This window comes from Hyaena hyaena, unplaced genomic scaffold (genome assembly GCF_003009895.1).
Source record: "Hyaena hyaena isolate Hyena2069 unplaced genomic scaffold, ASM300989v1 scaffold_251, whole genome shotgun sequence".
In the NCBI taxonomy this organism is placed as follows: domain Eukaryota; kingdom Metazoa; phylum Chordata; class Mammalia; order Carnivora; family Hyaenidae; genus Hyaena; species Hyaena hyaena.
In genome coordinates, this window is record NW_024080883.1 from 1659941 (window position 1) to 1672615 (window position 12675).

The 12675-nt window shown below is 36.0% G+C and overlaps 1 protein-coding gene across 8 annotated transcripts in view; it reads right to left on the reverse strand.

The window, feature by feature from the left end:
* Window positions 1-12675, reverse strand: part of BBX (BBX high mobility group box domain containing) — a 276768-nt gene that overhangs the window by 53596 nt on the left and 210497 nt on the right. For all 8 annotated transcript variants that reach the window (XM_039244981.1, XM_039244980.1, XM_039244974.1 and 5 more), the window contains 2 exons: window positions 8831-8911; window positions 5750-5824 (listed from right to left, as the gene is read on the reverse strand). In XM_039244981.1, coding sequence (XP_039100912.1) covers window positions 5750-5824; window positions 8831-8911 — 156 coding nt within the window. The remainder of the gene's footprint in view (window positions 1-5749; window positions 5825-8830; window positions 8912-12675) is intronic.

The following is a 12675-nucleotide window of genomic DNA, read 5'->3' on the forward strand; positions in this document are numbered from 1 at the left end:
CTGAGCCCATACTGTATTCTCAGTAAGTGGTGCAATTATTATTAACAAGAATTTATCAACAATAACTTGAATAAACATAAAATTCTTTTAGTACAGTTCCAAAAATTAGTTACACACTAAAATTACAATGTTAGAGGATAATTATGAAATTTAATAATTTGTAGAATATTAAATCTGTCACATAATAACATGACACTCTCAAGAATCACTAGAGGACAGGCTGGGTAGCTCTGCATGGCATAGCCACAATGCGGTCAGGTTCTAGTTCTTACACTGGCTCCCTCTGCTGTTGCTTCTGTTGTAGGTTTATGCTCCTCAACGCTACCTATTTGTTCACTACCACACGCCCTGTGCAGGGACGACTATGGGGGACTGCGTGGATGCATCATCTGCCATTTGAGTTAATGCACAGCTGTCTAAGTAGAGAATTGAGAATGGTTCTTTACTTTTCAAAAGGAACCAGCACCTATGTCTAGTATGAACTAGTTCCTTCATCACCCGTGGGAGGACTTTGACCTATTTATAGGTATAAGGAAGATTTCCAAAGGAGCTTGTATCGGGGGAGGGTAAATGTACTTCCCAACATTTCCATAATCACCTACCAATACAGTTTTCATGGAATGACTGCGGAGAGATATGCTTTCTAAAAGTGACTTTTGGCTTCATAATTTTTGGACATATGGTAATGTCTGTGGCTGGTCCTTATCTTGATTTCTTGGCCACGTTCGATATGGCTAACCTTTCTTTTGGGAAGCTCTTCTCTGGGCTTCCATTACTGGAGCGTTGGTCTTATTTTCTTCCTACACCCCATGGCACTCATTGTTCTTGTCTGTTGGCTCTCTTTTCTCTGGTGACCCCTTAAATGGTTTTCCTCAGGGTTTTGTCTTAGGGCCTTATCTCTTCTTATTTACATATTTCTTTCAGTAATCTGATCTCTTCTGATGGCTTCATTAAAGCTCAAACAATGCTGATTCGTTAGATCACTGTTCTGCTGCGCCCATTTTTTTCCCTATTTAAAAGACTAATGCATCCTTTCAGGTATGACCAACACAGTTAATATGTTCTTCAGTGTCTGGTCTGCTAGTGGAGGCACTGAATGCTCCAGTTATGGGTAGGAGACACTAGTGGGCCATACTGCCTAGTACATTCCTGGCTTTGCTTTTTATTTTCCTCAAATTGGATGGTGCCTGCCAATCTGTTAACTCCACCATAGTCTCTCTCTCCTTTGGCAGTATGGACTGTTCTGATAAAACAGAGTGGGTGTAATAGCATATGATGTACAGCAAATGTGCTAAGAAAAAGGATCACCCTGGATGTTAAACTGTTAATTTTATTGCTGCCTGAGGCAGGGAAGCATACCATGGAAACAGGTAGTAAAGATCAAAAGCAAAGTAGGTAATGGTGGAAGTTCTGCAGTTTCATAAGGGGTATCATAAAACACTGCAGCCTGGGAGGAAATGACTGATAATTACTGAATGAATAAAAGAAAAATAAAAACAAAAGAATAACATGAGATGACTGGTCTTTCTTACCTTAAAAGAAATATTAATGCCTCAAATAAAAACACATGATACTTTCACACTGATTAGCTGCAGTGTGAGTATACAGTTTTTGTCAAGTGTAATATTCTGTAACATATTGAACAGTCCATCATGAAAATGAATGCTTTAAATTTGCACCTATTGCTTCCATCCAACGGTGGCAATGCCTTAAATTTGAGGAGATTATGGTTGTATTTATATTGGCAAAGTAAATACCTTGTAAGGGAAGTTTTAATGTCCAAATTTATTGGTCTAAATCATCCAGATTAGTTCTCTGTCTTCAAAGTAAATATGTAATATTTCAATGCAAAGATATATTGTAGGTGTAAGAGTCAGCCAGACAACAGAAAGGAGAATATGGGAACTGGTCATGGCTTCCAGACCTGTTAAATAATAGAACACAATAGCTCCCTTCTGGCGTTATATGTGGTCATTAGTCTTCAGTAAATGAGATCTAAAATGTGATGGATGCGTCACTCTACCTGTAAACAACAAAAGATGCAGATAGGAAACTCACTCTGACCAATGTAATGGATCAGAGCCAGGAAACATAGTGACAGCTCTTCAGATGGGCCAAGGTGAACACAGATGAATTAGGGATATCAGTAAGGAATGGAGACAGGCTGAAATGGAGGGGGAGGTGAACAGGCTTTACACTCTGTATTTCTTTCTAGATCTTGTAAAGCAGATATATTTTTCTTTCTTTAAACAGAAGCCTTTGCGGGGAATCTCCAAACAAAATGTTCTTTATTCAGTTTCATGATTCCATGCAGGTTAACTTCAATGAGTTTTGAAACTATCAGACTTGATTAAGAAAGAAAAACCATCCTTCTTAGTTTGCAAGGCAGGGACCCAGGACTTGGTGTGAAAGAAAAAACAATGTCAACTTAAAGAACTGCCCGGGGCTTACTGTTTCTTAAAAAGTGTGTGTCTAGGACAATTGTTTCACACAATAAATGATCCACTGCCAAGAGAAGATCTAGTTAATCTCTTCCCAAAGTTATGAATGTTTGTAAATCAAATTAGCAGGAATGGTCTCTAAGCATTTTGGATGCCTGACCTTAAAATAACATTAAAAAGCTAAATGGTTTTAAGGGGTAAATTGTTTCCTAAATCATATAAATCCCTACTTTTCTCTAAGTGTACATAATAGGATGGAAATCCCTCTGAAAAGAGGTGGGGCTGTAAGTGGGCCATTGAGTAGATTTCCATTACATGTGCATCCCCTTTCCAGTTCACCCTTTCCCCATGAGATCCCAGAGATACTAGAAAGTGTCTTAACAATGACGATTTAATAACTCATGGTAACAATTATAAATTACAGAGCAGTGACCTCAAACTGTTTTCCTAACAGGAAACTTGTTAGAAATGCAAATTCCCAGGCCTCCCCACCCCCCAGACTTAATAAATCAGAGCCCTGGAAGTGGAGCCCAGCAATCTGTTGTTTGAACAAGCCTCTGAGGGGGCTTTGGTGCATTTTAAAGTTTAAGAGCCTCTGCAGTAGACTAATTAAAACAAGAATTTCAAGAGTCTTTATGTTTTCTCAAAAGTGATGGGTGTTATAGGAAATAATTATAAAAGTTTTAGGGATATGATTACAATTAGTAATTATAACTTATTCTATTTCTCCTGCAATACATGTGCTCATATCATAGCAGATTTTAGTAGATCATTTTATTAGTTTATGTAGTTAGCTCTTGTTTAGCATTGAATTAAAACAGCTCCAAATGAAGCCAATAATGTGGTCAGACCATAAGATGTCAGAGATTGAAACTTAGGGTTCTCTTGGGCCAGCTTAGGTAAGTGGTCAGAGAAGTTACATTTCCTTAGGGAACTGTGTACTTCTATTGTATAATCATATATAACAGTTACAATTAATAACCAAGCAAGAAATTATTTAATTTGCTTAGGAATGAAAAGGGCTCATATTATGCATAATCTATGCCAAGTATAACTAGGAAAAATAATATACTGAGTTGACAATAGGAATTGCATTTGAATTTAGGGAAAAATATTTTATTTTGATTTTTCCACCACGCATGCCTTCCTCTCTGATGAGGTCTTGAAATAACTCTAATCATTTTCAAACTAACAATTTTTTATATGTCTCCTGATTAAAACTCAAAAGCCCATAGAAGGTAAGCACTACTGAGCAGAGGAGTGAAATCTGCAAACATCTTCCTGCACAGCTTCCAAGTGAGAAAAGGTTCTTTTCTTTCTTGGAAAAAACAAAAATCAAAAAAACCAAACCCTTCTTGGAGCGCCTGGGTGGCTCAGTCAGTTAAGACTCTGACTTCGGCTCAGGTCATGGGTGAACTCAGGGCTCCTGAGTTCGAGCCCAGTGTTGGAAGCACTGCAGAGCCTGGAGTCTACTTCAGATCTTGTCTCTCTCTCTCTCTGCCCCTCCCTCTCATGCGCTGTCTCTCTCAAAAATAAACATTTGAAAAATTTATTTAAAAAAAAAAAAAAAACAACTTCTCATGCTTTAAGGAGTGCGCATACTGAGTAGTAAGGACTATTTAAGAGAGGCTGGAATCTCATTCTCCAGAATCACTGGACAGCCACTGTTAGAGCTGCCCAGTTCCTCGGAGCTGCCCAGGGCTTCAGGAGCTCTTTATAAATATGGTAATAGTATCACTTAAATAACAATCACGCTCTGAGTGAAGGTAATTGTTGGAAACACCAGCTGTGATAGCCCATACTGACATTTTAAAGGAAGTTGAATACTCTCGGTAGTTAATGCGTTATCAGGTGTGTCAAAGTCCTGCTACAGAGTGTAAAATTTAATCAAACAGAATATATGGGAAATACATTCTGTTTTGAGGAAAATATTTCTAAAAAGTTGCATGGGATTGGCTCAGGCATCAAGATTACAAATTCAGTCACTCCCAAGATTCTTTTTTAACTCTTAAAAAAAATTATTCGTATCAAATACATGGATGCCAACAACTGAAGGAAAGCAAGAAAGTAAACAAAATGATTTCCCCAGACTGGAAATAACAGTCTGCTTATCATAATGAAAAATTATAATAAAATCCTAATTTATTCAGATTCATCAAGGAAATTGTTCTTCATAAATGGTAGCATCATATGATATGTTTGTTACCAGTTTATAGACTAGCCCTCAACAACCAAAGCAAATATCGTGTCAGAGAAGCCTAACAGATAAGCAGGCCAACTAGTGGTGTAAAGTCACAGTGGTTGATACAAGTGTCCCAAGAGGAAGCAGGATTTCTTTTTTGAATGTAAAAGCTGAAAGTAATTTTTCCTCATTTTCAAAGTAAGATGCTGAGTTTTCTCCTGCCAAAAGGATATCATTTTACATTTCATTTATGCAGCGCTCTTTATTCAAATGAATCAGAGTGATTCAATACATCAATATTAAACAGAACAGTCCTGCTTGTCATTTTCTCTCAACCCTTTAAAAAACTGCTTAGTTTAGGAGATGTATTTTTGGTTGGAATTAATAAAAACGGAAAAGGGGGAAAGACCAAAAGCAGACACCATATTATTTTCATGACCTGTCTGCATTTTATTATTTGTCATACAGGGTCATTAGGAGTGAGCAGCATATGGTTGAGGCCAGGGCTTTTGTGGTAAAATCAAGCATATCAGATGTGCCTCTTCACACTAAGTAATCGCTCTCTAGCATGTGCTCTCTCTCTGGCTGACAAACCAAAGAAATCTGAGATCCTGTAAGAGCTGACCTGATCTAAGCCTGGGATTAAACACTAATAAAAACGCTGGCTGAAACTACATCACATTGAAAGCTAAGTACTGATGATTTAACAGGTTGTATTCACCACTGCACCCACTGTGAGTTATTCATAAATTACAACATTTAATTTCGCTACTAGAAAAATTTAATAAATTGGAATGCTCTGGCCTTCACGTGGACAGTAGTTTTTCTCAAGCTTTTAAAATAAAAACAAGGTAAAACAAAATAAAGTAATTAGTGGAAAGGGTCTATTCTAAATGAACTCCTTAATGAATGTTTATAAAATAAATACAAAATATGGAGCTGATCTATGACTATAGCAAAGGCAGCAAAAAGCATTATGTATTCCCTTATGTGCATTATTTTCCTAATGGCAAGAGGCATGCCTAAAGTCTGCTATGTGTTATTAAAACTCCATTCTAATATTTCCTGAGCTCAGTAACTTTCTGAGCCCAATAGTCATTTAAAAACAAAAAAAAAGAGGCCATACCTCTGCAAACTGAAACAAGGCTGAGGCTTGACACTGCTTCGAAGAAGCATCAGGGTGAGACGTACTTGAAGATATCTGAAATGAAACAAGCAATTTTTAATGCACAAGGACATTTTCCCATATCAGACTAATAGATTTAGCCATATATTTCCACTGTCGACACTGATAAAGATTAAGACATGAATCATCCCTCTTAATGCTTTTTAGAAGAACAGTATAAATGATAAAGGAAGACAAAGGCCATGTGTCTAAAAACAGATGATGGGAAGAACAAAAGACCACGACTGGCTCATTTGCCATGTCTCTTGTAGGATATCAGGTATGTTGCAAACAGCAGTTGACTTGAGATGAATTGCTTTATTTCGATATATTTTTAAAAATATTATTAAAAGCTAGAAGCTGCAAGAAAGTCAGTCACTCTCTCCTACACCACTCCCCTCAAGCTGTTCTCTGCTTAGAGGCAGCTGGGAAAAAGTGTTGGAGAAGCATATGGATGTGGCTCAGGGTACCTGGGATTGAATCTTAGCTTGCTGCTCACTAGCTACATGACCTTGGGCAGCTCAGGTAATCTTTCTAAGACTTATTTTTCCCAACTGTAAACTGACAATGATGATGAAGAGAATAATCCCCATTTTACAGGATTATGGTGAAAAGAAAACTGCCTGGCATAGCACCAGCACTGAATAAATTATTCACTGAATAGGAACATCATTTCTTTTGTAGCACCATGCACGTGCATATGTGCACACATGAACACACACACACACACACAACTCTCTTTCTCTCTCCCTCTTACTTTCACTCTACATGAGTCTGACACTGGATAGAGGATTCTGCCATACTACACTTGGTTCAACTAGACCTTTCTTTTTCACTCCGTATATGGTAGCCTCCTTAAGTATGCTCGGATGGCCACATGGAAGCACTTTTCAAAGATCTTTCGGGAACAAAGTCAGTTATTAATTTCGGTTCCAAAGTGAATAAAACTTCTATCTAGCTACAAAATAGGAAGAGTGTGAGTCACAAGAGCAAAAAGCCTCGGCATTATGAATTCAGCCCCTTCCCAGTCCCATAAAAGTATTGTTCTTCAATTAACTGGGCTCATCAACTCCATCAAAGGGTACTTGCTAAGCAATAAAATGCACCTTAATCATAATTCTTCAACCGGAGAAGTCAATTTTTTTCATCTTAATTAAATTAACCTGGTTAGAAAAACCATGGAGGCAGTTGGTGATACAGTACCAAAGTAACGTTTAGGGATGAGAAAGAATTAGTAAAGAGACTGATGGAATTATTGATTTTATTCACTGCTGAGGGCATTAAGAAAATTTTGATGCCACTGTAATTAGACATAGAAGCATCTTTAGAATAAACATCAGTAAAAAGAAAAAAATATCCAGATCCTATTCAACAAAGTAGATATAAAACCATCATCGTGAATGAGTAAAATTTAAACAAGTGTTTTAAAGACATTTGAAGGTAAAATTGAATGCTTCTTCGTCAGATCGTGAAATGTTATCATTTCAAAAGAACATCATATACAATGTGACAGACTGCAGGTATGAGTCCACAAGAACTTTACTGAAGTCCTAGGAATTCTGAATTGAGTAGGTCTTACTTCAGAGAGCACTTTTGATTCCTATCAATTCTCTTTAAAAGTTAAAGAAAACAAAACAGTTTAGGTAAGGAAAATTGCCTAGCCTATATTTCTTTGAAAATTAAATATGACAATGAATGAAATGGAGAAGCCACTGGCATCAACCAACTAGATTTTTGAAAAGCATTTGACAAGTTTCTAAACAAGAGATTTTCTTTATAAATAATTATTGGGACAGATACTCAGTCAATGACATGAATAGGGAGCTCCTGAAGAAATATAGGATTAGGAATGGGGACTCTTTCTATAAAGCAACAGAGTTAGGGATCTCTTTCAAATCTTAGGTGTGTTACAGAACCCACAAAAATACACATATGTCAATACAAAATTTCATGTGAAATTTTAGGGTTTTCATTAGATCTTTAGATTCAGGGATCACTGGCCAAGCATTTGTGCTTTCAAAATTGGGACCAACAGTACTTAACATGTCTATAACTACTGTTTAAAAGTTGAGTGCAAAGTGAATCCTCTGTAACCTTAAATTTTTGAGGAAATAATGTATAAAAGAACTGGAATTCACAGCATATCTCAAACAGAGGTAGAAAGGAAAGTGATAGATAAGGAATATCATGTGAGCAAATATGTACTATCAAGGCATTTATGTATATTATAAACAATATCTCAAAAGGAATGGTCTTTGCCTTTGTGAGTCATGGTTTTGCCAATGAAATTCTGAGATCCACCAGGAAAAGACACTAGAGAAGAAAAAAACCTGAAACCAAAAATATGTTCTCTTTGTACAACACCTAACACAATGGCAAATGTTAGGAAGGAAGGATGACAGAAGGTCTAGTAAAAGATAATTCAAATGATTAAGGGAAGACCACTTTGTTTAAGGTTTAATTAAGTATGGCTTCATATTGAGTTCTATGGTAAATGAAGATATTTGGGGAAGTTGTCTTAACTTTATAAATTCGACTTTAGGGATAAAATAATGTGCTTTCCTACATCATCTCTGAAGCAATGTTGGAAACATAATGAGTCAAACAAGTTTGACATAAAAATGCCAACGGCATGTTAAAGTTTCAATTTAGAGCAAAGTGCCCTTTTTTTTTTTTTAAAGGAAAGTAATGCATAGCCAATAAACATGAGTTAATTCCATCTTCTGATTTAACAACTGATAAATTAACAGCAAAAAATTGACTAAGTTCTAACAACAGTTTAATTGTATTCTTAACTTTACTATCCATGAATAAAAATTAGTGATGCGGCTTAAATGTAATATTTACTATGACTTAATAACAAGTTTCTAGAAACATAAAGTTATTCCTTAATTGACAGACTGTGGCATTCCAAAATTTGATTCTATTTTCCCATCTATGGTTAATTGAGCTAAGGAGAGCTCTTCATTGCTTTAAGTTATGTCATCAGCCTAAATTTAAGCTCACAATACAATCTCATAAGTATAAATTGTAATATATTACCTCAGCAAACTGAAATAATGGTGATTTCTGACGCAATTCAGGGGATTCTGAAACATCCTGCCTACAACTCCCAGAAGATACCTGAAACAAAAAAAGATGGTGTGAGGCATCATAGTTTCTAGAAGACAACAGATGACAAATGCCACCTGTATCTTCCTATTTGAGGAAAGAACAGTTTTCATTCCCCTGATTTGAGGCAAACTATGACCAAAAAGTAGTTCTAGTCTGCAAAGTCTTATACAAGGTGCCATCCAAGAGCTAAAGCAGTAACAGCAGGAGATGGACAAGACACTGCATTTTATTTTATTTTGTTTTTTAAAAATTAATGTTTTATTTATTTCTGAGAGAGAGAGAGGGAGAGAGAGACAGTGTGATCAGGGAAGGGTCAGAGAGAGAGAGAGACACAGAATCTGAAACAGGCTCCAGGCTCTGATCTAACTGTCAGCACAGATCCCGACGTGGGGCTCGAACCCACTAACTGTGAAATCATGACCTGAGCTGAAGTCAGATGCTTAACCAACTGAGCCACCCAGCACCCCATTTCATCTTTTGGTTTTCTGCCACCAACTCCAAAAAAAAATCTACTTCTTTTGCATTGTTTGTTTTCCCAATATTTTAGATCACCTAACTGCATTAAAATACAAGTGAGATCTGATGATATAAATCTTCTGGGAAAGCAAAACTAAAGTCAAATTCTTGTTTTCTAGGTGTTCATGTGTTTGTACACAAACGCTAATCACAGAAAAGTCAGTACTTGCCTAAGAGTAATTTCTTTCACAACATGTTTTCTTTTGCACTATGTAGACATTTAGTATTCTGCAATCTTCATTTGCCATCCTTATTATTAACAAGTTATAGAAATACCACTGAATTAAAAAAAAATTCTTGCTATTAATTGAGTACTCTTATCTAGAAGGACACTTTCTCTTTTATCTCATTGCTAGAAAGGACCTATTCCTGTATTTGGGTGATATAATTGCTTAGGAAGCCAACTGTTAATTCAAAAGTCAGTAAAGTCACAGAATGTTGGGACAAGGATATTGTTATTCTTCTGATATGACTCTTTTTAGAGATTAAGAAATTTAGGACTAGAAAAATAAAAGACACCTCCCCTCCCCAACATTCAGTAATCCCTTTGTTCTTTATCTTTAGCACTTATCACAAGACATAAATATTTGTTTATTGTCTACCTTCTCCTAGGGCCCTAGTTTAATAAAGAATCTTCAACACTGCCTGCTCACCATGTCAACAAGTATTTTATGAATAAGTAAAAGTTGACATGTCTTCTAAATCCTAAATCAATTATCTTCTCCCCCTTTCCTAAATGACAGCATTAGGAAATCTTAGGGAAAAAGTCTCTTTTACTGTAGAGGCAAAACAAGTTAAAAATAGTTTTTAATAACATATTATGGACAATAAAATAATCCAAATTCACTTTTGCAAATCCGAACAAAAGCAAAATATGGAAGAAAAATCATCTGCAATGCTATCTGCAAAAGACACACACTGTTAACACTCATATATATTCTTCCAATTGTGTAAGATTATTTTTCAACAAAAATGAGGTACTGTAATACAGTTAAAAACTGTTCTTTTTTAAACAATACATTATTTTTCCGTGTTATCAAACCTTTTCCAATGTAATTTTAATAGCAGCATGTGATTATGTTAGGTGGTTGAGTCCTGTGGAAACACTTGACGGTCACCCAGATTACATTACTAAAAATGGGAACTCTCACTTAAGCTCTTCATTAGTGTCACAGGTGAGCAGGCAGGAACCAGCACTCGAAATTTTATTTGTCATCTTTGGATTCGAAAGAGTAACGGGCACTTTCTTCTAATGATAAACTCCAGAGAAGGGTGCAGAACCTTTTGTTCATTTGCTACCTGTGGCCTGGCTGTCAAAGCCTGGTCCCCTCACTGGCACTTGACTATCTGACAAACTGTATGCCAAATGGCCTAATCCTGCTTCCCAAGAATCTGAAGTCAAGGAGACACAAAATGCACCAAAAAGAAAGCCAATGAATACTGAAATTACCGGCCACAAAGAATTTCTTCATTGAAAAGAATACCTGGGCAAAAAATAGCTTTATTTAGTAATGATGGAAAAAAACAACAACCCATCAATACCTTCTTGGTTTATAAAGAAATCCTTTATGTTTAGCTCCTAGATATCTTGGTAAATAATCAAAATTTTATTTAAAATCAAGCCTAGGACTAAATTAAGATTGTAAAGAGTCTTAAAATTTAATAATATAGGTTGCACATGTGACATAATCTACAAAAATTATTTGAACTCAAATAGATTTAGGGTAGCTACACTGCACGCAGATACCGTGTATGAGGAGATTAGATGCCCTGTGGCTTAGGGTTCATATGAACTATAGAAAGAAAATTCAACTTTCTCTTCAAGTTGTTTATAAATTATCTGGCCATAATTACATAAATCACAACGTTTTAAAATTAAGTGAGATTCTCTGCAAATCATTATAATGGATGGTCTTAAATAAATTTGAATAGAGAATTCAAATGTAATCCATAATCCTGAATGTTGTATCAACTGTGCTGTGCTGTCAAAGAAGTCTACATATGCAAGTGTGTGCCCACCATGTACATGATGCATGGTAAATGAATACTCTGACTGACTTGATTCTGTGTGTGTGTATGGATACCAGAACTCAACGACCTGGCCAGGAATCACACAACAAAGACTGACCAATGGTTGAAATAGTAGTAACAGAATCTCTAAGGCTATGTAACATATTTTAGAGGACAATCTCAAAATCTAGTTACTCTTGTTTTTACTCATAAGTATAAGGCATTAATTTCTCTTGACTTTAAAGCCATGTGGACTTAACCTATATTTTCAGGGTACTGTAAGGAAACAGCACAAAAGGAGGAGCCAGGAGAATTGGGTTACTACTAAGCTATGTGGTTACCTGCCTCTCTAGTCCACAGCAGACTTAGAAGCCGCAAATCAGAAGGGGACAGGAGTAGAATAAGAAATAGGAGGGGAGTCGCAAAAGAAACAATACCAACAGCAAAAAGACACAGGGAGAAGACAGAAAAACTGTAAAGAACAGACACAAAAATTTGTAAAGCACTGTTGTCTATCTAAAAGAAATTAAAGTAGAGCAAAGAGTCTCAAGGTTTCTCCTGAAGGCTTCAGTTCACTGCAGCAATTAATATTTATTAACTATGGTTCTAAGTTGTCAAGATAAGGATAATTATAAAACATAGCCTTTATTAAAAGGCAGAAATGTATGTGATACATGCTAGGCATATTTCCATCAAAAATCTCAAAATGTAAATACGGTTCAATGACATGGAAAATATATGTGTGTAGAATTTATTCTCATGTGCATGATAAATAAGGCATCCAATGCAAGCGTGTACATTCGCGCATACACTGATTAATATACACATCTGGCAACGAAATCTAGGAAATATCCATGTAAAATTAAGAGAGTACTTCGCATAAAAGGCTCCTATTTAAGTATTAGAGGGTCCTAGGCCTTATCGCCTTGCTATTTGTATTTATAGTACTCTAAACTATTTATGACATGGCGTATGCTTTTTATGGACAAACATCAATTCCTCTATCTCCATTCCTATGCAAGAGCCAGCTTACTTTCTAAATATAACAAAATAAAAGAGAGTAAGAAAAGATCTTTTCACCAATTAAGAGGAAAGAAAAGACACCAAATAAGCAGAGATTAAATAAAGAGAGAAAAAAACACCAAAAAAGCTGTTTAACCTAGAGTCTCTGAAATAATCCAAAAAGCCACTAGGTGTAGCTATCTGCCCAAGAAAGAAACAGCTAAGGGGATTTTTTTAAAAGCAAA